The sequence below is a fragment of the Saccopteryx leptura genome, chromosome X (genome assembly GCF_036850995.1).
Source record: "Saccopteryx leptura isolate mSacLep1 chromosome X, mSacLep1_pri_phased_curated, whole genome shotgun sequence".
In the NCBI taxonomy this organism is placed as follows: domain Eukaryota; kingdom Metazoa; phylum Chordata; class Mammalia; order Chiroptera; family Emballonuridae; genus Saccopteryx; species Saccopteryx leptura.
In genome coordinates this window covers 132,479,162-132,505,428 of record NC_089516.1, presented here as the reverse complement: position 1 = coordinate 132,505,428, position 26,267 = coordinate 132,479,162, and the positions used below count along the sequence as shown (strand labels likewise).

General features: G+C 37.5%; 1 protein-coding gene across 1 annotated transcript in view; it reads right to left on the bottom strand.

Moving 5' to 3' along the window:
- Nucleotides 1-12,381, bottom strand: part of VGLL1 (vestigial like family member 1) — a 98,889-nt gene extending 86,508 nt beyond the window's left edge. The window contains 1 exon segment of the mRNA XM_066357890.1: nucleotides 12,180-12,381. Coding sequence (XP_066213987.1) covers nucleotides 12,180-12,381 — 202 coding nt within the window.
- Nucleotides 12,382-26,267: the final 13,886 nt, after the last annotated feature.

Below are 26,267 nucleotides of genomic sequence, written 5' to 3'. Positions count from 1 at the left end.
ACATCATGATCAAGTGGGATTCATCCCAGAATCTCAAGGATGGTTCAACATACGTAAAACGGTTAACGTAATACACCATATCAACAAAACAAAGAACAAAAACTACATGATCTTATCAATAGACGCAGAAAAGGCTTTCGATAAAATACGACACAATTTTATATTTAAGACTCTCAACAAAATGGGTATAGAATAAAAATATCTCAACATGATAAAGGCCATATATGATAAACTATCAGCTAACATCATATTAAATGGCACTAAACTGAAGGCTTTCCCCCTTAAATCAGGAACAAGACAGGGTTGTCCACTCTCTCCACTCTTATTTAATGTGGTACTAGAGGTTCTAGCCAGAGCAATCAGACAAGACAAAGAAATAAAAGGCATCCATATCGAAAAAGAAGAAGTACAGGTATCACTTTCTGAAGATGATATGATCCTATACATTGAAAACCCCAAAGAATCCACAAAAAGACTACTAGAAACAGTAAGCCAATACAGTAAGGTCGCAGGATACAAAATTAACATACAGAAGTCAATAGCCTTTCTATATGCCAACAATGAAACAACTGAGAAGGAACTCAAAAGAATAATCCCCTTCACGATTGCAACAAAAAAAATAAAATACTTAGGAATAAACATAACAAAGAATGTAAAGGACTTATATAATGAAAACTATAAACCATTGTTAAGAGAAATCGAAAAATATATAATGAGATGGAAGAATATACCTTGTTCTTGGCTAGGAAGAATAAATATAATCAAGATGGCTATATTACCCAAAGCAATATACAAATTTAATGCAATTCCCATCAAACTTCCAATGACGTTTTTTAAAGAAATAGAGCAAAAAATCATCAGATTTATATGGAACTATAAAAAACCCCGAATAGCCAAAGCAATCCTAAAGAAAAAGAATGATGCTGGGGGCATTACAATACCTGACTTGAAACTATATTATAGGGCCACAACAATCAAAACAGCATGGTATTGGCAGAAAAATAGACACTCAGACCAATGGAACAGAATAGAAAGTCCAGAAATAAAACCACATATATATAGTCAAATAATTTTTGATAAAGGGGCCAACAACACACAATGGAGAAAAGAAAGCCTCTTCAATAAATGGTGCTGGGAAAACTGGAAAGCCACATGCAAAAGAATGAAACTGGACTACAGTCTCTCCCCCTGTACAAAAATTAACTCAAAATGAATCAAAGATCTAAACATAAGACCTGAAACAATTAAGTACATAGAAGAAGACATAGGTACTCAACTCATGGACCTGGGTTTTAAAGAGCATTTTATGAATTTGACTCCACAGGCAAGAGAAGTGAAGGCAAAAATTAATGAATGGGACTACATCAGACTAAGAAGTTTTTGCTCAGCAAGAGAAACTGATAACAAAATAAACAGAAAGCCAACTAAATGGGAAATGATATTTTCTTTTTTTTTTTTTTTAAATAAATTTTTATTAATGGTAATGGGATGACATTAATAAATCAGGGTACATATATTCAAAGAAAACATGTCTAGGTTATTTTGTCATTAAATTATGTTGCATACCCCTCGCACAAAGTCAGATTGTCCTTCGCCACCCTCTATGTAGTTCTCTGTGCCCCTCCCCCTCCCCCTAACTCTCCCCCTGTCCACCCTCCCCCCACCCCTGGTAACCACCACACTCTTGTCCATGTCTCTTAGTCTCAGGGAAATGATATTTTCAAACAACAGCTCAGATAAGGGCCTAATATCCAAAATATACAAAGAACTCATAAAACTCAACAACAAACAAACAAATAATCCAATAAAAAAATGGGAAGAGGATATGAATACACACTTCTCCCAGGAAGAAATACAAATGGCCAACAAATATATGAAAAGATGCTCATCTTCTTTAGCTATTAGAGAAATGCAAATCAAAATGACAATGAGATACCACCTCACACCTGTTCGATTAGCTGTCATTAGCAAGACAGGTAATAGCAAATATTGGAGAGGCTGTGGAGAAAAAGGAACCCTCATACACTGTTGGTGGGAATGTAAAGTAGTACAACCATTATGGAAGAGAGTATGGTGGTTCCTCAAAAAAATGAAAATAGAACTACCTTATGACCGAGCAATCGCTCTACTGGGTATATATCCCAAAAACTCAGATACATTGATAAGTAAAGACACATGCAGCCCCATGTTCATTGCAGCATTGTTCACAGTGGCCAGGACATGGAAACAACCAAAAAGCCCATCAATAGATGACTGGATAAAGAAGATGTGGCACATATACACTATGAAATACTACTCAGCCATAAGAAATGATGACATCGGAACATTTACAGCAAAATGGTGGGATCTTGATAACATGATACGAAGCGAAATAAGTAAATCAGAAAAAACCAGGAACTGTATTATTCCATACGTAGGTGGGACATAATAGTGAAACTAAGAGACATTGATAAGAGTGTGGTGGTTACAGGGGGGGAGGGGGGAATGGGAGAGGGAAAGGGGGTGGGAGGGGCACAAAGAAAACAAGACAGAAGGTGACAGAGGACAATCTGAATTTGGGTGGTGGGTATGCAACATAATTGAACGACAAGATAACCTGGACTTGTTATCTTTGAATATATGTATCCTGATTTATTGATGTCACCCCATTAAAAAAATAAAATTATTATAAAAAAAATAAAATAAAAAATAAAAAATAAAAAATAATAATAAAAAAAGAAGAAGCAGAAAGCCTAAACAGGCCTATTAGTAGAGAAGAAATAGAAAAAACCATTAAAAACCGCCCCCAAAATAAAAGTCCAGGCCCTGATGGCTATACAAGCGAATTTTATCAAACATTCAAAGAAGACTTGGTTCCTATTCTACTCAAAGTCTTCCAAAAAATTGAAGAAGAAGCAATACTTCCAAACACATTTTTATGAGGCCAACATAACCCTCATACCAAAACCAGGCAAGGATGGCTAAAAAAAGAAAACTACAGACCAATATCTCTAATGAATACAGATGCTAAAATACTAAACAAAATACTAGCAAATTGAATACAACAACATATTAAAAAGATAATACATCATGATCAAGTGGGATTCATCCCAGAATCTCAAGGATGGTTCAACATACGTAAAACGGTTAACGTAATACACCATATCAACAAAACAACGAACAAAAACCACATGATCTTATCACTAGATGCAGAAAAGGCTTTCGATAAAATACAACACAATTTTATGTTTAAGACTCTCAACAAAATGGGTATAGAAGGAAAATATCTCAACATGATAAAGGCCATATATGAGAAACCATCAGCTAACATCATATTAAATGGCACTAAACTGAAGGCTTTCCCCCTTAAATCAGGAACAAGACAGGGTTGTCCACTCTCTCCACTCTTATTTAATGTGGTACTAGAGGTTCTAGCCAGAGCAATCAGACAAGCAAAGAATTAAAAGGCATCCATATCGGAAAAGAAGAAGTAAAGGTATCACTTTTTGCAGATGATATGATCCTATACATCAAAAATCCCAAAGACTCCACAAAAAGACTACTAGAAACAATAAGCCAATACAGAAAGGTCGCAGGATACAAAATTAACATACAGAAGTTAATAGCCTTTCTATATGCCAACAATGAAACATTTGAGAACAAACTCAAAAGAACAACCCCCTTCACAATTGCAAAAAAAAAAAAAAAAAAATACTTAGGAATAAACATAACAAAGAATGTAAAGTACTTATATAATGAAAACTATAAACCATTGTTAAGGGAAATCGAAAAAGATATAATGAGATGGAAGAATATACCTTGTTCTTGGTTAGGAAGAATAAATATAATCAAGATGGCCGTATTACCCAAAGCAATATACAAATTTAATGCAATTCCCATCAAAATTCCAATGACATTTTTTAAAGAAATGGAGCAAAAAATCATCAGATTTATATGGAATTATAAAAAAGCCCGAATAGCCAAAGCAATCCTAAAGAAAAAGAATGAAGCTGGGGGCATTACAATACCTGACTTCAAACTCTATTATAGGGCCACGACAATCAAAACAGCATGGTATTGGCAGAAAAATAGACACTCAGACCAATGGAACAGAATAGAAAGTCCAGAAATAAAACCACATATATATAGTCAAATAATTTTTGATAAAGGGGCCAACAACACACAATGGAGAAAAGAAAGCCTCTTCAATAAATGGTGCTGGGAAAACTGGAAAGCCACATGCAAAAGAATGAAATTGGACTACAGTTTGTCCCCCTGTACTAAAATTAACTCAAAATGAATTAAAGATCTAAACATAAGACCTGAAACAATTAAGTACATAGAAGAAGACATAGGTACTCAACTCATGGACCTGGGTTTTAAAGAGCATTTTATGAGTTTGACTCCACAGGCAAGAGAAGTGAAGGCAAAAATTAATGAATGGGACTACATCAGACTAAGAAGTTTTTGCTCAGCAAGAGAAACTGATAACAAAATAAACAGACAGCCAACTAAATGGGAAATGATATTTTCAAACAACAGCTCAGATAAGGGCCTAATATCCAAAATATACAAAGAACTCATAAACCTCAACAACAAACAAACAAACAATCCAATAAAAAAATGAGAAGAGGACATGAACAGACACTTCTCCCAGGAAGAAGTACAAATGGCCAACAGATATATGAAAAGATGCTCATCTTCGTTAGTTATTTGAGTAATTCAAATCAAAACTGCAAGGAGATACCACCTCACACCTGTTAGATTAGCTATTATTAACAAGACAGGTAATAGAAAATGTTGGAGAGGCTGTGGAGAAAAAAGAACCCTCATACACTGTTGGTGGGAATGTAAAGTAGTACAACCATTATGGAAGAAAGTATGGTGGTTCCTCAAAAAACTGAAAATAGAATTACCTTATGACCCAGCAATCCCTCTACTGGATATATACCCCCAAAACTCAGAAACATTGATACATAAAGACACATGCAGCCCCATGTTCATTGCAGCATTGTTCACAGTGGCCAGTACATGGAAACAACCAAAAGCCCATCAATAGATGACTGGATAAAGAAGATGTGGCACATATACACTATGGAATACTACTCAGCCATAAGCAATGATGATATTGGATCATTTACAGCAAAATGGTGGGATCTTGATAACATTATACGAAGTGAAATATGTAAATCAGAAAAAAACAGGAACTGCATTATTCCATACGTAGGTGGGACATAAAAGTGAAACTAAGAGACATTTATAAGAGTGTGGTGTTTACGGGGGGAGGGGGAGAGGGAGAGGTATAGGGGGAGAGGGAGGAGCACAAAGAAAACTAGATAGAAGGTGACAGAGGACAATCTGACTTTGGGTGATGGGTATGCAACATAAGTGAACGACAAGATAACCTGGAGTTGTTATCTTTGAATATATGTATCCTGATTTATTGATGTTGCCCCATTAAAAATAAAATTATTAAAAAAAAATAAGAAACCTTTTGACTCAGTGAATCTGTCACAACTATGATAAAACCAATACATAAATGCCTGATTTCCTTATATCCATCTTTTCTTCTTTCTTTCCTCCCCCCCCCCCCCCGTATCTGTATCTCCCTTTAATTCAAATTCTGCTTTATGATGAATTTGAAACACAGAGCCCTCAGAACACAGACTGGCATCTTGTACCATGAGAGGCCAAACTTTGCTTGTCCAATCAATTCCATTGACTCTCCTCTCTTTGTCTTCTTTGTATTACATTGTTTCTGTTAGCTCAGGGGTCCCCAAACTACAGCCCGCAGGCCACATGCGGCCCCCTGAGGCCATTTATCCAGCCCCCACCGCACTTCCGGAAGGGGCACCTCTTTCATTGGTGGTCAGTGAGAGAGCACAGGATGCATCCTGTGTGCTGTATGTGGTGGAGCCACAAAGCGCAGCGATGCGGGACGCACGCGTCAGGGCTCCAGAAGCGCGTCGTATCACTTGTTATGGCTAGCATTGACAAATGTGGAACCAGACACTCACCATCTCATTAGCCAAAAGCAGGCCCATAGTTCCCATTGAAATACTGGTCAGTTTGTTTATTTAAATTTACCTGTTCTTTATTTTAAATATTGTATTTGTTCCTGTTTTGTTTTTTTACTTTAAAATAAGATATGTGCAGTGTGCTTAGGGATTGTTCATAGTTTTTTTATAGTCCGGCCCTCCAACGGTCTGAGTGACAGTGAACTGGCCCCCTGTGTAAAAAGTTTGGGGACCCCTGTGTTAGCTGAAATGAAAATAACACTGGAGACAGAGGGATGGCTTATAGGAGACAGTCCTGTTCTAGGGCACTGGGTGGTGTGTGGGGAAGGTGCTGCTCAGTACCACTCCATCCTTCACAATCACATCCTTGAGATACCTAGTCTTGTAATTATTATCCAGATTCCTTTCCCAAATGAAAATGGAGATGAAATACAGAACATGTGCTAGTATTTGAAAGTGGCTAAGAGCTCAAGATCTGGAATCAAACTGATTTGGTTGCGAGTAGCCACTTCTTACTAGTTGTGGGATCCTGAACAAGTCACTGGACTCTATGAGCTTCGGTTTTCTTACCATGAAAATGGACACAGTGAGCACTAGCCAATAAATTGGTATGAGGATTCAAAGAGATAATCCATGTGACACCCCCTAACAAGGGGCCTACTTCACACAAAGTATGTGCTCAATAAATGTCAGCATTTTAAACATAATTTTGATTTGGGAAAAGCAGCCAGGAAATTTGATGGCATTTCCTAGCCACACAGGTCTATGTTTGGGCTTCGCATATTTGTCTTGACAAAGCACTCTTAGAACGTAGGCCAGTTAGAGCTAAGAACCCATGAATGGGATCCTGTTTTAGCCATGGCTTAGGTATTCAGAGGATGCTAATGGTCAGTAAGGAATGGCCACGTTATGGGTTTCTCACCATTTTTGAAACTTCAAGTATCCCATATAACACCCCTAGTGAGAATCATGGGGCCCTCCTCTGGGGAAATGGAGCTTATGAGAAACCTGATGCTTAACTGTGATAAGAGAGGCCTTGAGGAAGACAAGATTTCTCTTTCCTTTGAGCAACCAGTCAGACAAACATTTGCCTAGTCCACACCACACTGTGAGGAAGACATTTTCACATCAAAGGATCTGAGATTCTCTTCAGGGCAAATGTAACAAAAAAGAAAGTAAGTAGGAGATGAAAGCTGCCTCTCTATTTGACTTAGGAAGGGTTGGCTTGGGCAATAAATATGTTCTTTTAGTGGGCCAGGGTTTTACAAAATAGAGGAAAGTCAAAATACATGGGGACAGTACAGCTGCCACACAGCAGAAGCTGCTGGAAAACTTGGGAGGCATACAGGAAGGGCCTGCTGCTCTGTTTTCAATGCAGGCACTCATATCCACTTTAGCCAATGAATACACATGTTAAGTTTTGGTACCGCCACCACAGAAATAACTAATGCCCACACGGCACTTTCTATATGCCATTGACATGCATTATTTTAGTGACTCTTTTAGTCAAATATTACTCAATTTTAAAGATAAAGAAACTAAGAAATAGAGAGATGAAGTGATATGCCCAAGATCACATTGTTAATAAATGTTAGAGCTAGTTTGGCCCCAGAGAGCCTAGTTCTAAAGCTGTATACCTCATGGTACTCCTTCTTTATAGTGTCTACATCTTGGCAGACATCAATACCCTGTGACCCAAATCACAATCTCATTCATTCAAGCATTATTTACTGAGTATCTACTATGTGTCAGGCATTGGGCTAAGTACTTCGAAAACAGATGTTAACAGGCTGAATTCTTGTTGCCATGAAATTTAGAGTCTAGAGCATGGAAAAGAACAAGAAACACATAAATATATAATTTGCTCAGTAGTGGTCAATGCTAAAAAGAAACAGGGTAATACACTGGGTGACAGGTTGGGGGTTCTATGTTTAAAATAGATTGTTTGGCAAAGGCACATAAAGAGAGGACAATGGGATGGAGATTTGAATGAAGAAAGGGGAAGTCATGTAGTTATCTAGGGAAGGAGCATTTCAAGGAGAGGAGAAAGAACGTGCAAAGGGACTGAGGCAGTATTACACTTAGCATGCTCTAAAAATAGCAAGGAAGCTAGACTGAAGTAAGATGGGAAGTGACAGGAGATGAAATCAGAAAGATATGGACCCAGATGATTTAGGACCCCATTAAAAATTTAGATTTGATTCCAAGTGAGGTGGGTTGCTATTTGAGTGTTTTGAACAGAGCAGTGCTATAATACGATTTTTCTTCTAGTGTTATATTCTGACTGTTATCTTGAGGATAGGCTGAAGGGGAGCAAGGGCTGAAGCATGGAGACTAATTAAGAGGTGACCACAAAAATCCAAGGGATAACAGTGAAGATGGGCAAAAGTCTCCACTTAGAAATATTTTGAAAGTGGAACTTACTGGATTTTTCTAAGGATTGGATGTGGAGTATGAGATAACGAGAGGAGTTAAATATGACTCCAATTAATTAGAAAGATGCAGCTGAGATGGGGAGACTATGGATGGAGCAGATTGAGAAATAAATTAAGTGTTCAATTTAAGACTTGTTTTATTTGAGATTCTTATTAGATGTGTGAAATGAAGGTGTCAAGTAGGCAGCTGGATACACAGGTCTGAAATCCAGCCTTGACTGGAGATATGTATTTAGAATTAATCAGCACATAGATGATAGTTAAAACCAAGAGACTGGAAGAGATCCTCTAAGGAATGGGTGTAGATAGAGAAACTGTCTGAGACCTGAGTCCTGGAGCCCTCAAATATTCCAAAGGTGAAGAGAAAAACATCCAGCAATGGAGCCTGAGGAGTAGTAACCAGGGAGGTAGGAGGAAAACCAAGAGTGTGATGTTATAGAGTCTAAGTGAAGAAGGTATTTCCAAGAGGAAGAAACAATCAACTGCAGCAAATGTTGCTAATCAGTCAAATAAGAAAGGACAGAGAGAACCATTGGATTTGGAAATGGAGGTCACTGGCTCACTTTGATAAAAGTGTTTTCAAGGAGTGATGAGGATGAAATTTGAGTGGAGTAAATCCTAGAAAGCAAGAGAGGACAGAAAGAGAACTGAGTGTACATGGATGCCACTTGAGTCTTACTACAAAATGAAGCACAGAAATGGGTCAATAAGCTGAAAGTTGATTTTTTGTCAGGTTGGGTTTTACCAGGCAAGCATGATTAAAGAAGTGAGGGACTATGGAAGGATGGTACTTACAAGGGAGTGATTGTAATAAATCCAGGCCAATACACACTGCTCACAAAAATTAGGAGATATTTTATTGCTTCATATTTATTTTGAAACATCCCCTAATTTTTCTGAGAAGTATATTTAAATCCAAATCAAGGTCAAAGAATGAAAGAAAAAGCAGACCTGTCTGTGCATGAAGAGCCTGGGATTTTATCCCTTAAGAGCCAGATAGATCTTCTGAATCCCACTTTCCACATATCAATACCCAAACAACTTAAGATCAAACATTCCCACTCCTTATCTGTAGTACTCAGCACACTGTTGAACATTATCTCCCCACCTCTCCACCTACCTCTTTGTTCCCATTTTAACAAGGTCTACAGCATTTCCTTTAGTATGTGCTGCTACTATATCCCTTCCACATGTTTACTTAACTCACAAGAGTCTCTAACAAAATCACATCACCTGACTAGAAAAGGAATTTCATTGAAAGAAGTAAATTCGGCAAAGGTGAGTACATCAGATATATACCAACTTCTTTTCCAAACCCAAAGACCAAAGCTAGAGTGATGGTGTCTGAAAACAGGTGAGCTCTTCCTCTACAAGCAAAGGCTCTACTTGGCCACTTTGCACAAAGTGTCCCACTTAGAGGCGCATACATCCTCCAATGGGAACAAGACATTCAACATGTGTGCTCAGCAACTACAATAAAGAGCTCTTAAAAAACCAATCAGCCTGACCAGGTGGTGGTGCAGTGGATAGAGCGTTGAACTGGGATGCCGAGGACACAGGTTCAAGAACCCGAGGTCACCAGCTTGAGTGCAGGCTCATCTGGTTTGAGCAAAGCTCACCAACTTGGACCCAAGGTCGCTGGCTGGAGCAAGGGAGTACCCGGTCTGCTGAAGGCCCGTGGTCAGGGCACATATGAGAGAGCAATCAATGAACAACTAAGGTGTCACAATGAAAAACTGATGATTGATGCTTCTCATCTCTCCGTTTATGTCTGCTATCCCTCTCTCTGACTCTGTCTCTGTAAAAATAAAACAAAACAAACAAACAAAAAACAATCAGACCTTGCCTGACCAGGCGGTTGCACAGTGGATAGAGCATCAGACTGGGTTGTGGAGGACCCAGGTTCGAGAACCCGAGGTCGCCAGTGTGAGCACAGGCTCATCTGGTTTGAGCAAAGCTCACCAGCTTGGACCCAAGGTCACTGACTTGAGCAAAGGGTTACTCATTCTGCTGTAGCCCCACAGTCAAGGCACATATGAGAAAGCAATCAATGAACAACTAAGGTGTTGCAACGAAAAACTAATGATTGATGCTTCTCATCTCTCTCCGTTTCTGTCTGTCTGTCCTTATCTCTCCCTCTCTCTGACTCTCTCTCAGTCTCTGTAAAAAAAATAATAATAAAAATTTAAAAAAAACAATCAGACCTTAATCTATCTGCACATTTCAAAATGGTGATGAAGAGCCCTATCAATTCACATCTAGCTGGTAGGATGACTTCTCCATTAGACACATGAGGTACAGTGCTTGGGGTTCATGAATAGTTTTAGGAGCCCATGAAAATGTTTTAACTGCTTTTAAAATTAAAAAAAAACCCTGGCCGGGTAGCACAGTTCATTAGAGCATTGTCTCAACATGGCAAGGTTGTAGATTCAATCCCCAGTCAGGGTCCATACAAGAATAGTTAGTGCCTGACCTGTGGTGGCCCAGTAGATAAAAAATTGACCTAAAATGCTGAGGTCATCTGTTCAAAACCCTAAACTTGCCAGGTCAAAGCACATAGGACAAGAAACCAATGAACAGCTAAACTGAAGCAACTATGAGTTGATACTTCTCCTTCTAACCCCTTCTGTAAAACCAATAAATAAAATTTTTAAAAATAGATAAATAAAATTGGAAGAAGAAATAAATATAATAATAGTAATGAATATATAAAATGAATGCAACCTGGATAATATTTGTTTTTATGTCTATGCAGTCATAAAATGTTCTTTTTCATATCTTTATAGGAGAATGGGCCTGTGAAAGCAAAGTGTCTATAGTCAGTGAAAGTCATACTGCAGCCCTTGCTAACTTAATTTTTATGACTTTCTCTAAACCTAGATATTTTGATGAGCACATTTTGACATGGCTCTTGAAATAACTGTTTTGAGATATAAGAATACATGTTTTTTAATTACCAAATAGTGAATGCACCCCAATACTCTTAAGGGTGGGAAGAAGGATGTGATGAGGCTCATCTGCTCTCTCTGGTGCCACCAGATCACTCACTATTAGTGGAGAGGAGACTGAGTGTACCTAAATGTGAGATGCTTTTTTCTTTTTTAAAAAAAAAATTTATGTATTGATTTTAAAGAGAGAAGAGAGAGAGAAAGAGAGGCAGGGGGAGTAGCAAGAAGCATCATTTTGTAGTTGTTTGCCATAGGTACCTTGACCAGGCAAGCCCAGGGCTTTAAACCTGGGATCTCAGTATTCCAGGTCAACACTTAATCCACTGTGCCACCACAGGCCAAGCTGGACATGTTTTTATATCACAAATACTTTGGTGCTTCTGTCTCTGAGAAGCCAGTAGTAGTAATAGTAATCACACTCATAATAATAATACTGATAATGGTATAATAACAAACAGCCATGTTGCTCCTACTGTGTACTACTACTACTATTAATAATAATAATACTGTTAATGGTGATAATGGCAAACAGTTCCAGTGTTCATATTGTGTACTGAGCAGTGAACCCAACATTTTATACAATTGAGGAAGTAATAAAATAAGTGAATAGATTTGATTAAACAGTGCCCGTTTTCACAATAAACTTTTATGAATGGAGTGGCAGCGTCTCTCTAGACAATGGGACTGGCCTTCAGCAAATATATACATGTGTAGGCACATTAAGAGAATCACAACTGTCTTTCAGTGATAGCCTTGATAAGAAATTCCCACTTCCTCCTTCTTCCCTCCAACATGCTCACCATTCCTCAGAATGACACTTACACTCTGGCTCAAGGGGCTCAATTCCTGGGGGTTCTTGACACTTTTCAGAGCTCTGGAGAAGTGCTCATCCACTACGCTGCTGATGTCCCCGTGAAAATAAGTGAAAAGGACACACCGGGAATTCCATTCAGTCTTTATAGGCTTCTGCATTTGGGTAGCACTTGTCCTTCTTTCTTCCATTGAGACAGAGGTGGTAGCTGCAGTTCAAATGTGAAATACTATTGACACTATTTTTCCAAGTGGCTTGGCTAGTTTGGGTGAGTGCATCCTTGGGGGCAAACAAGTAGCTCCTACCAAGTATAGGTTCAACAACCACTCTGTGTTGATCTGAGGACTAGCTGAAGAACCCAGTCTGATCAGTGTTCAAGAAACAATAAGACAAGGGCAAAACAGCTCTACAAAGCACTGAAGAGACCCTTTCTTACAAATTGGAAGAATTTTCTGGCGACATGACTAGACAACCATCAGGAAATAAAAAAAAAAAAAAGGCAATGAAGCCAAAGTGCCTTGCTCCTCCCAAAACTACATATAGATCCGCCTGGACAAAGGGGTTAGCTCCCCTGTAGAGCTGACTAAGCAATCAGTGGGTATTCACAATTTCCATTGTCACTGTAAGCATTGCTTTTCATCTTGACTACTTCCATGCGAGAATATGACACATCAAATTCTTCCACTCGACCTGATGCCAGAATCTATGTATGATGGTGGCCTATACCCACCCCCACCCCATTTTAGAAACTAACAATTACAAACCACATCATTCTGTCCTAAAGACTCCAGAGAGATATATTCTGAACAAATGCAGATCTCAAACACATACGCAAACACACACACATTTTTACACTAATATATTGTGGTAACATTGGTGAAAATCACCTGAAAGATTGCCAAATTGACAGCTCTGCTCACCAGTATATCCTCTGCACTTAGAACATGGCCTGCAATAGAGTAGATATTTAATAGTTGTTTGCTGAATTGCTTTAAACTTGGCCTACTTCATTTTATTCTACGTGTGGGCTTCTGGAGGGCACAGGCTGTCCTTTTGTATTCAGGCCAGAAAATTGCACATAGCTGCCAATCAAGACATGCTGTGGTCTTCCTTCAACTGAAGAAGTAGCCCATCAGATTGTTTCTTTACCTTTGGCCCCCCATGTGCTCAGGCTAAAGACACCTTTAATCAATTCATTCTTGTAATTATGACGGAAATGAAGAGTTGAATAGCCCTGTCTCTAAGATCTTTCAGGATGAAGCCACTTCTTATGCATTTCTTGCACCCAGCAAGATGTAATTATTCAGTAAATAATGGCTGAATGGTTGGATGCTATTTGATGCAGAGACAGCACAATGCAAGGAGATCATGTAAATTAATAGAGGATGGGGGATGACTTTTGGGAAACCACATCTGAAACTTTTGGGTTTTAGATTTTTCTTGGTTAAAATGAAGAGATTGGAGTATAAAATTTTTGCATCCTTTTCTTTTATGGTTCTGCTAGAAGTGTCAACAGATTATGTTGGGGACATTAGGAGGAAACCTGGTAGTCGCAAAGAAACCCTATCTAAAGTGTTCTCTTTTCCGAATTATTTGAGCCCTAATCATAATGGGAACACATTGTCTACAGAAGTCTTTGACTGAGCACAACAACTTGTTCCTCCTGGTTGACAGACACACTAAGTATAACCAGGCAGTACCTGAAAAATAAATAAAAATAAATGTTTAATTTAAAAAAAAAAAAAAACACGTGAACCACCACTTTAAAAAACTAGCCAATTTCTTATAAACTTAAACATATGCATACCACAACTCAGCAATAGCCAAGAGAAACTCAAACACATGTCCACACAAAAACTTTAATGTGATGGGGCTGGGTATCTCAGTTGGTTAGAACATTGTCTTGACATATTAAAGTTGCAGGTTCAATCTCCAGTCAGGGCACATACAAGAAACCACCAATTAATGGATGGATAAATTGAACTACAAATCAGTGGGTTTTCTCTCTCTCTCTCTCTCTCTCTCTCTCTCTCAAATCAATAAATATAAAAATATAAAAAAAGATTTGTACCCTTGCCAGATGGCTCAGTAGGTTACAGCAGAGTCCCAAAGCACTGAAGTTGTGGATTTGATCTCTGATCAGTGTACATAAGGAGATCAATGGTCTCTTTCTCTTTTTATCTCCATTCCTCTCTCACTAAAACATTACATAAAAATAAAAACAATTTTAAGAAAAAAGAAAGACTTGTAAATGAATGTTCATAGTGGTTTTATTTATAATAGCCCCAAAGTGAAAACGACCTAAATAAACCTAAATGTCCTTCACAAGGAGAATAAATAACCTAATTGTGTCATTTTCACACAATGAAATGTTATTTAACAATAAAAATTATTTATTAAGCTACCAATACACACAAAAGTATGAAATAATCATAAAAACAGGTTGAATGAAAAAAAGCTAAACACAAAGAAACACATTATATGAATCCACTTACATGAAACAGGCACAAACAATCTCTGGTAATAAAGGTCATACAGATGCTAAAATACTAAACAAAATACTAGCAAATCGAATACAACAACATATTAAAAAAATAATACATCATGATCAAGTGGGATTCATCCCAGAATCTCAAGGATGGTTCAACATACGTAAAACGGTTAACGTAATACACCATATCAACAAAACAAAGAACAAAAACCACATGATCTTATCAATAGACGCAGAAAAGGCTTTCGATAAAATACAACACAATTTTATGTTTAAGACTCTCAACAAAATGGGTATAGAAGGAAAATATCTCAACATGATAAAGGCCATATATGAGAAACCATCAGCTAACATCATATTAAATGGCACTAAACTGAAGGCTTTCCCCCTTAAATCAGGAACAAGACAGGGTTGTCCACTCTCTCCACTCTTATTTAATGTGGTACTAGAGGTTCTAGCCAGAGCAATCAGACAAGACAAAGAAATAAAAGGCCTCCATATCGGAAAAGAAGAAGTAAAGGTATCACTTTTTGCAGATGATATGATCCTATACATCGAAAACCCCAAAGAATCCACAAAAAGACTACTAGAAACAATAAGCCAATACAGTAAGGTCGCAGGATACAAAATTAACATACAGAAGTCAATAGCTTTTCTATATGCCAACAATGAAACAACTGAGAAGGAACTCAAAAGAATAATCCCCTTCACGATTGCAACAAAAAAAAATAAAATACTTAGGAATAAACATAACAAAGAATGTAAAGGACTTATATAATGAAAACTATAAACCATTGTTAAGGGAAATCTAAAAAGATAGAATGACATGGAAGAATATACCTTGTTCTTGGCTAGGAAGAATAAATATAATCAAGATGGCTGTATTACCCAAAGCAATATACAAATTTAATGCAATTCCCATCAAACTGCCAATGACATTTTTTAAAGAAATAGAGCAAAAAATCATCAGATTTATATGGAAATATAAAAAAACCCGAATAGCCAAATGAATCCTAAAGAAAAAGAATGAAGCTGGGGGCATTACAATACCTGACTTCAAACTATATTATAGGGCCACGACAATCAAAACAGCATGGTATTGGCAGAAAAATAGACACTCAGACCAATGGAACAGAATAGAAAGTCCAGAAGTAAAACCACATATATATAGTCAAATAATTTTTGATAAAGGGGCCAACAACACACAATGGAGAAAAGAAAGCCTCTTCAATAAATGGTGCTGGGAAAACTGGAAAGCCACATGCAAAAGAATGAAACTGGACTACAGTCTCTCCCCCTGTACAAAAACTAACTCAAAATGGATCAAAGATCTAAACATAAGACCTGAAACAATTAAGTACATACAAGAAGACATAGGTACTCAACTCATGGACCTGGGTTTTAAAGAGCATTTTATGAATTTGACTCCACAGGCAAGAGAAGTGAAGGCAAAAATTAATGAATGGGACTACATCAGACTAAGACGTTTTTGCTCAGCAAGAGAAACTGATAACAAAATAAACAGAAAGCCAACTAAATGGGAAATGATATTTTCAAACAACAGCTCAGATAAGGGCCTAAGATCCAAAATATACAAAGAACTCCTAAAACTCAACAACAAACAAACAAACAATCCAATAAAAAAAATGGGAAGAGGATATGAACAGACACTTCTCCCAGGAAGAAATACAAATGGCCAACAGATATATGAAATGATGCTCATCTTCTTTAGCTATTAGAGAAATGCAAATCAAAACGGCAATGAGATACCACCTCACACCTGTTCGATTAGCTGTTATTAGCAAGACAGGTAATAGCAAATGTTGGAGAGGCTGTGGAGAAAAAGGAACCCTCATACACTGTTGGTGGGAATGTAAAGTAGTACAACCATTATGGAAGAAAGTATGGTGGTTCCTCAAAAAACTGAAAATAGAACTACCTTATGACCCAGCAATCCCTCTACTGGGTATATATCCCAAAAACTCAGAAACATTGATACGTAAAGACACATGCAGCCCCATGTTCATTGCAGCATTGTTCACAGTGGCCAGGACATGGAAACAACCAAAAAGCCCATCAATAGATGACTGGATAAAGAAGATGTGGCACATATGCACTATGGAATACTACTCAGCCATAAGAAATGATGACATCGGAACATTTACAGCAAAATGGTGGGATCTTGATAACATGATACGAAGCGAAATAAGTAAATCAGAAAAAACCAGGAACTGTATTATTCCATACGTAGGTGGGACATAATAGTGAAACTAAGAGACATTGATAAGAGTGTGGTAGTTACGGGGGGGAGGGGGGAATGTGGGAGGGAAAGGGGGTGGGGAGAGGCACAAAGAAAACAAGATGGAGGGTGACGGAGGACAATCTGACTTTGGGTGGTGGGTATGCAACATAATTGAACGACAAGATAACCTGGACTTGTTATCTTTGAATATATGTATCCTGATTTATTGATGTCACCCCATTAAAAAAATAAAATTATTATAAAAAAAAAAAAAATGAGGAGAGGACCTGAACAGACACTTCTTCCAAGAGGACATACAAATGGCCAACAGATATATGAAAAGATGCTCATCTTCATTAGCTATTCGAGAAATGCAAATCAAAACTACAATGAGATACCACCTGACATCTTTTAGATTGGCTATTATCAACAAGACAGGTAATAATAACAAATGTTGGAGAGGCTGTGGAGAAAAAGGAATCCTCATTCACTGCTGGTGAAAATGTAAATTACTACACCATATGGAAGAAAATACGCTGGTTCCTCAAAAAAATAAGAATAGAACTACCATATCACCCAGCAATGGCTCTACTAGTTAGCTACCCCAAAAACTCAAAAGCATTAGTAAATAAAGACACATGCTTCCTCCATGTTCATCACAGTATTATTCTCAGTGCCCAAAACATGGAAACAACCAAAGTGTCCTTCAGTAGATGACTGGATAAAGAAGAAGTGGTACATATACACAATGGAATACTACTCAGCCATAAGAAATGATGACATAGTGACATTTACGACAACATGGATGGACCTTGAGAGCATTGTACTGAGTGAAATTAGTAAATTAGAAAATGTTAAGAACTGTGTGATTGCACACATAGGTGGGATATAAAACTGAGACTCATGGACACAGATAAAAGTGAAGCGGTTACCAGGGGGAGGGGGACGTGAAGGAGTGCAATTGGGGAGTTATGGGGGTTAAGGGTGTAAAAAAGGGCAAATATGCTTTGGAATATTATTTGACTTTGCGTGATGAGTACACAACATAATCAACAGATGCAATGCTATAGAAATGTTTACCTAAAACCTATGTTCTCTTATTGATCAATGTTGCCTCATTAAAGATAATTTTGTAAATAAAATTTAAAAATTAAAAAAATAAAACTGCTAAGAGACTAAAACTTAATGTTTTCAAACTACTCAAAAAGATAACTATATAATATGAGATGTGTTAATTATGGCTACAATGATAATTATATTACAATATAGAAATTATTCAAATTAACATATTGTACATGTTGTAAAGTTACACAGTGTTATATGTCAAGTACATTTCAAAAATAGCAAAAAATAAAGAAAAGTTGTTACAAATTATAAAGTAATAAATGTGGAATCAGTACTTTTTCTTTTTTTTTTAAATAATTTTATTTTTTTAATGGGGCGACATCAATAAATCAGGATACATATATTCAAAGATAACAAGTCCAGGGTATCTTGTTGTTCAATTATGTTGCATACCCATCACCCTAAATCAGATTGTCCTCTTTCACCTTCTATCTAGTTTTCTTTTTTTGTTGTTGTTTTTTTTTTTTAATAATAATTTTATTTTTTTAATGGGGTGACATCAATAAATCAGGATACATATATTCAAAGATAACAAGTCCAGGTTATCTTGTTGTTCAATTATGTTGCATACCCATCACCCAAAGTCAAATTGTCCTCTGTCACCTTCTATCTTGTTTTCTTTGTGCCCCTCCCCCTCCCCCTTTCCCTCTTCCATTCCCCACTCCCCCCCGGAACCACCGCACTCTTATCAATGTCTCTTAGTTTCACTTTTATGTCCCACCTACGTATGGAATAATGCAGTTCCTGTTTTTTTCTGATTTACTTATTTTGCTTCGTATCATGATATCAAGATCCCACCATTTTGCTGTAAATGTTCCGATGTCATCATTTCTTATGGTTGAGTAGTATTCCATAGTGTATATGTGCCACATCTTCTTTATCCAGTCATCTATTGACGGGATTTTTGGTTGTTTGCATGTCCTAGCCACTGTGAACAATGCTGCAATAAATATGGGGCTGCATGTGTCTTTACGAATCAATGTTTCTGAATTTTGGGGGTATATACCCAGTAGAGGGATTGCTGGGTCATAAGGTAGTTCTATTTTCAGTTTTTTGAGGAACCACCATCCTTTCTTCCATAATGGTTGTACTACTTTACATTCCCACCAACAGTGTATGAGGGTTCCTTTTTCTCCACAGCCTCTCCAATATTTGTTATTACCTGTCTTGCTAATAATGGCTAATCGAACAGGTGTGAGGTGGTATCTCATTGCCGTTTTGATTTGCATTTCCCTAATAGCTAAAGAAGATGAACATCTTTTCATATATCTGTTGGCCATTTGTATTTCTTCCTGGGAGAAGTGTCTGTTCATATCCTCTTCCCATTTTTTTATTGGATTGTTTGTTTGTTTGTTGTTGAGTATTAGGAGTTCTTTGTATATTTTGGATATTAGGCCCTTATCTGAGCTGTTGTTTGAAAATATCATTTCCCATTTAGTTGGCTGTCTGTTTATTTTGTTATCAGTTTCTCTTGCTGAGTAAAAACTTCTTAGTCTGATGTAGTCCCATTCATTAATTTTTGCCTTCACTTCTCTTGCCTGTGGAGTCAAATTCATAAAATGCTCTTTAAAACCCAGGTCCATGAGTTGAGTACCTATGTCTTCTTCTATGTACTTAATTGTTTCAGGTCTTATGTTTAGATCTTTGATCCATTTTGAATTAATTTTTGTACAGGGGGAGAGACAGTAGTCCAGTTTTATTCTTTTGCATGTGGCTTTCCAGTTTTCCCAGCACCATTTATTGAAGAGGCTTTCTTTTCTCCATTGTGTGTTGTTGGCCCCTTTATCAAAAATTATTTGACTATATATATGTGGTTTTATTTCTGGACTTTCTATTCTGTTCCATTGGTCTGAGTGTCTATTTTTCTGCCAATACCATGCTGTTTTGATTGTCGTGGCCTTATAATATAGTTTGAAGTCAGGTATTGTAATGCCCCCAGCTTCATTCTTTTTCTTTTGGATTACTTTGGCTATTCGGGATTTTTTATAGTTCCATATAAATCTGATGATTTTTTGCTCTATTTCTTTAAAAAATGTCATTGGAAGATTGATGGGAATTGCATTAAATTTGTATATTGCTTTGGGTAATATACCCATCTTGATTATATTTATTCTTCCTAGCCAAGAACAAGGTATATTCTTCCATCTCATTATATCTTTTTTGATTTCCTTTAACAATGGTTTATAGTTTTCATTATATAAGTCCTTTACATTCTTTGTTATGTTTATTCTTAAGTATTTTATTTTTTTTGTTGCAATCGTGAAGGGGATTATTCTTTTGAGTTCCTTCTCAGTTGTTTCATTGTTGGCATATAGAAAGGCTATTGACTTCTGTATGTTAATTTTGTATCCCGCGACCTGACTGTATTGGCTTACTGTTTCTAGTAGTCTTTTTGTGGATTCTTTGGGGTTTTCGATGTATAGGATCATATCATCCGCAAAAAGTGATACCTTTACTTCTTCTTTCCCGATATGGATGCCTTTTATTTCTTTGTCTTGTCTGATTGCTCTGGCTAGAACCTCTAGTACCACATTAAATAAGAGTGGAGAGAGTGGACAACCCTGTCTTGTTCCTGATTTAAGGGGGAAAGCCTTCAGTTTAGTGCCATTTAATATGATGCTAGCTGATGGTTTCTCATATATGGCCTTTATCATGTTGAGATATTTTCCTTCTATACCCTTTTTGTTGAGAGTCTTAAACATAAAATTGTGTTGTATTTTATCGAAAGCCTTTTCTGCGTCTATTGATAAGATCATGTGGTTTTTGTTCTTTGTTTTGTTGATATGGTGTATTACGTTAACCGTTTTACGTATGTTGAACCATCCTTGAGATTCTGGGATGAATCCCACTTGATCATGATGTATTATTTTTTTAATATGTTGTTGTATTCGATTTGCTAGTATTTTGTTTAGTATTTTAGCATCTGTATTCATTAGAGATATTGGTCTGTAGTTTTCTTTTTTTGTGCCATCCTTGCCTGGTTTTGGTATGAGGGTTATGTTGGCCTCATAAAATGTGTTTGGAAGTATTGCTTCTTCTTCCTTTTTTGGAAGACTTTGAGTAGAATAGGAACCAAGTCTTCTTTGAATGTTTGATAAAATTCGCTGGTATAGCCGTCAGGGCCTGGACTTTTATTTTTGGGGAGGTTTTTAATCGTTTTTTCTATTTCTTCTCTACTGATAGGTCTGTTTAGGCTTTCTGCTTCTTCTTGACTCAGTCTAGGAAGGTTGTATTGTTCTAGGAATTTATCCATTTCTTCTAGGTTGTTGAATTTAGTGGCATAAAGTTTTTCATAGTATTCTACAATAATTCTTTGTATATCTACGGTGTCCGTGGTGATTTCTCCTCTTTCATTTTGGATTTTGTTTATATGAGTTCTTTCTCTTTTTTCCTTGGTAAGTCTTGCCAAGGGTTTGTCAATTTTGTTGATCTTTTCAAAGAACCAGCTCCTTGTTCTATTAATTTTTTCTATAGTTTTTCTGTTCTCTATTTCATTTATTTCTGCTCTGATTTTTTTATCTCCTTTCTTCGGCTGGTTTTGAGTTGTCTTTGTTCTTCTTTTTCTAGTTTCTTAAAGTGGGAAGTTAAGTGGTTCACTTGGGCTCTCTCTTGTTTGTTCATATATGCCTGAAGTGATATGAACTTCCCTCTTATCACTGCTTTTGCTGCATCCCATAGATTCTGATATGTCATATTGTCATTTTCATTAGTCTGTATATATCTTTTGATCTCTGCACTTATTTCTTCTTTGACCCATTCATTTTTTAAAAGTATGTTTAGTTTCCACATTTTTGTGGGATTTTTTCCTCTTTTTTGCAGTTGATTTCTAGTTTCAAGTCTTTATGATCAGAAAATATGCTTGGTACAACTTCGATTTTTCTGAATTTGCTGATGTTGTTTTTGTGGCCCAACATATGGTCAATTCTTGAGAATGATCCATGTACACTGGAGAAAAATGTATACTCAGTCACTTTGGGATGAAATGTCCTGTAGATGTCTATCATATCCAGGTGCTCTGCTGTTTTGTTTAAGGCCACTATGTCTTTGTTGATTCTCTGTTTGGATGACCGATCTAGAGCCGTCAGCGGTGTATTGAGATCTCCCAGTATGATTGTGTTTTTGTCAGTTTTTGTTTTAAGATCAATAAGTAGCTGTCTTATATATTTTGGTGCTCCTTGGTTTGGTGCATATATATTAAGAATTGTTATGTCTTGTTGATTCAGTGTCCCCTTAGCCATTATGAAATGGCCATTTTTGTCTCTGAGTACTTTTCCTGTCTTATAGTCAGCATTATCCGATATGAGTATTGCTACACCTGCTTTTTTTGGATGTTATTTGCTTGGAGTATTGTTTTCCAGCCTTTCACTTTGAATTTGTTTTTATCCTTGTTACTTAGATGAGTTTCCTTTAGGCAGCATACAGTTGGATTTTCTTTTTTAATCCATTCTGCTACTCTGTGCCTTTTTATTGGTGAGTTTAATCCGTTTACATTTAGTGTAATTATTGATACTTGTGAGTTCCCTATTGCCATTTTATATCTTGCTTTCTGTTAGTTTTGTGTCTTGTTTGATCCTTCTCTTTTGTTTTTCTATCTTTTGTTTTTATTTGTTTGTATTCCATACATCTTTCCTCTGTTGCTATCTTTTTTATCTCATGTGCTTCTGTGGTGGTTTTTTCAATGGTGGTTACCTTTGAGTAATGAAAAGGGTCCCTACCCTGTTCATTGTAGCGAACTATTTTGTGAGTACTTTTGCACTACATCGTCCTTTGCTACTGTTAATCTCCATCTTCTCCCCCTCTTTCTTTTTGTTGTTGTCACAGTTTAAATTTGTTTTTATTGTGTTCTTCTTGGAGCTTTTACTTCTGGTTCTGTTTTTTTTTTTTTTTTTTGTTCTTTGTATCTGATTGGAGAAACCCCTTTAGTAATTCCTGGAGTTGGGGTTTTCTGATGATAAATTCCCTCATCTTTTCTGTATCTGTGAATGTTTTTATTTCTCCTTCATATTTGAAGGATAGCTTTGATGGGTATAGTATTCGTGGCTGAAAGTTCCTCTCTTTCAGGACTTTAAATGTTGGGGTCCACTCTCTTCTAGCTTGTAGAGTTTCTGCTGAGAAATCTGATGATAATCTAATGGGCCTTCCTTTATATGTTGTATTCTTCTTTTCCCTGGCTGCCTTGAGAATTTTTTCTTTGCTGTTGGTTTGTGTCAATTTCATTATGATATGCCTTGGAGTAGGTTTGTTGGGATTAAGAAAACTTGGAGTTCTGTTTGCTTCTTGAACTTTAGGCTTTAGTTCTTTTCCACAGGCTTGGGAAATTCTCATCTATTATTTGTTTGAGTATGTTTTCCATTCCATTTTCTCTGTCTTCTCCTTCTGATATACCTATTATTCTTATGTTATTCTTTTTGATGGAGTCAGATAATTCTTGTAGGGCTATCTCATTTTTTTTAATTTTTGAGTCTCTTTCTTCTTCTCTCTGTTGTGCCTCAAGTTGCTTTTCTTCTATTTCACTAATCCTCTCTTCTATCTGACCTGCTCTATTAGCTAAGCTTGTTACTTCATTTTTCAGCTTGTGAATTGTGATTTTCATCTCTGTTTTATTTGTTTTTATAGTTTCAATTTCCTTGGACATATATTCTTTGTGTTCATTGAGTTGTTTTCTGAGCTCCCTAAATTGCCTTTCTGTGTTTTCTTGTATATCTCGGAGGATTTTTAGGATTTCTATCTTGAATTCTCTGTCATTTATCTCCAAGGTTTCCAATATATTAAATTTTTTCTCCATAGATTTTTCCTCATCTAGCTGTGTTACCTCTCTTTCTTTTGTATCCATGATATTCGATTTTCTCTTCCTTAATGGCATTTGAGGGTGGTTTTGTTGATAGTGTTAATGAGATTTAATAAAGAATAAAAAGTTAAAAAAATAAATAAATAAATCGAAAAGATTTGTTTTTTTTAAAAAAATTAATAATGAAATAAAGAAAAATAAAATAAAATAAAAATTTTTAAAAAAGGAAATTATTCCCCCCCTCCTTTTTTCCTCTCCACTCCTCTCCCCCCTGTGATGGAGGGCCTGAATTGGGGAAAAGTATTAAAGGGGCAAAAAAAAAAAGAAAAAAAAAAGAGAAGAAAAAAAGAGAAAAGAAAAAAAAGTGGGTATGGACCCACAAAAAGCAAATAAGGAAAAAATTTGGGTGAAGAATAAAATGATTTGCTTTTAGGTGTTGGTTGTCTAAGAGTTGTGATGAGAGAAATAAGAGGAAAACAGAAAAATGGGGGGACAAATTAAAAAATTACTATTGTATTTAGTGGAATAAGAACTAGATAAAATGGAGAGCCAGGGATGGGAGCACTGCTAGTGAGTTAAAAAAAAAACCCAAAATGCCATAAACATAAGTTTGAGTACCAGATAAGATAATTTGTTTGTTATTGAGGTTTGAATGAGAAGAGATGTATAGGAGAAAGGAAGAAACTAATATAGAGGGAGAAAAGAAATAGAGAGAAAAAAAGAGGGAACCACTAAAAGAAGAAAAAAGAAAGGAGAGAGAGAGAGAGAGAGAGAGAGAGAGTTAAGGGTTTTGGAGTGCAACCCTCATAGAGAGAAAGAAAGAGGAGAGAAAAGATAATGGGAGATGTAACACTTATGGGTAGTGTAGTTCAAAGAGAGGAGAGAGTAAGACTGGCAGAGAGTTAATCGGCCAAATTGGAGGAGGAAAAAAAGTATCAAGAATGAAGATAAGAGAAACAAACGAACAAATATAATAAAATGGGATAGGTTATAAAGTCTGCAGATTATTCTTGATTTTGAGAGGTTATCTTCTTGCTTTTTCTTTTCTCTCCCTCTTCCTGGTCGGTGACTCTGTTCCCCGGGTTTTGCCCCTTTGGCACGCTCATGTAGAGGTTTGCAGTTGATAAGTCTCTATGGCAATGTCATGTATTGTGCTTTAGTCTCGTTGGCAGTCGAGGCTCATTAGCATTTATAGGCTCCGACAGTGAGGGAGTCCGTGTTCCTGGAGCCTTTCTCCTAGTCTTTCCTTCCTCAATTAGTAGCCTGATAATCCAGCTATGGGGTTGCTGCTGCCTCCGCCTGGATAGTAAGAGCTCAAAGAGCTGGCAACTCCCCACTCTATTTCCACTCAGCACAGGGCTCTGGGTAAGGCTCAGTCAGTCAGAGCTGCTAGCATAATCAGGAGGGCTTTCCACCCACTCAAAGACCTCTGGCTCTGCCACTCTGTCCAGTAACACAGGCGGGTGCCCACTTCCGGGGCGCTTGGAGGAAACTCTCGCTATCTGCACACGCAGACCAGGATATCCGGCCAGCAGTCTCACGCTCTGAGTGAAACCCCCAACCGCATGGAAAAGTTGCAGCGTTGGAATTGGCTCTCGCTCCGTCCCTGTGCGCGGCTTTTGCAAGGCGCTGGGGCGGCCCGAGATTCCGCTTTGGCCCACACAAAGGCCCCTGACTCTGCCCCTCTGTGCGATAACACGGGCGCACACTGCTGAGGCACTTGGAGGAATCTCTCATTCCCTATGTGCGCGCAGACCAGGATATGAGGCCGGCCTCGTTTCCCTCTGAGTGAAACCCTCACCAGCATGGAAAATTTCCACCGTTGGGATTAGTTCTCGCTCCCTCCCGTGCGCGGCTTTCCCAGGGCGCTGGGGCTGCCCAGAGATTCTGCTTTCGGCCCACAGAAAGGCCTCTGACTCTGCCTCTCTGTGGGGTAACACGGGCACCCACTCCCGGGGCTTAGGAAGAAATCTCTTGCCCACTAACTGCGCACTGACCAGGAGAACGGGTAAAATGGCTGCCCCGCTTGTCTTTCTTTGTTTGGGTTTGGCGCGAGTGTTAGCTTTTATTGCCCGGGTTGCCACAGGATCAGTTTTTCCTCGGCTTGGATCTCCGTGCCACAGCCTAGTTCGGCAATTTGTGCCGTGGCCTGGGTCTACTCACCCCGTTTGCCCGCCTCAGTTTCTATATTCACAGTTACCAGAGAAAGCCGCCCTGTTTAGGTTAGTGAGGAAGGCGGTGCATTTCTTACTCCTTATTTCCTTCGGGGTTTGGTTATATATTTAGCCAATTTTTCACTCGACCATACCTTCGGGTGTATTGCGAATCATCTGGAGGCTCCAAGTATAGGTTTTTCTGTTTCTGGTTGAAGATCTTGTTGAGTTTTGGGGGAGATTTATCGGTATCGCTTCCTACCCCGCCATTACTCTGA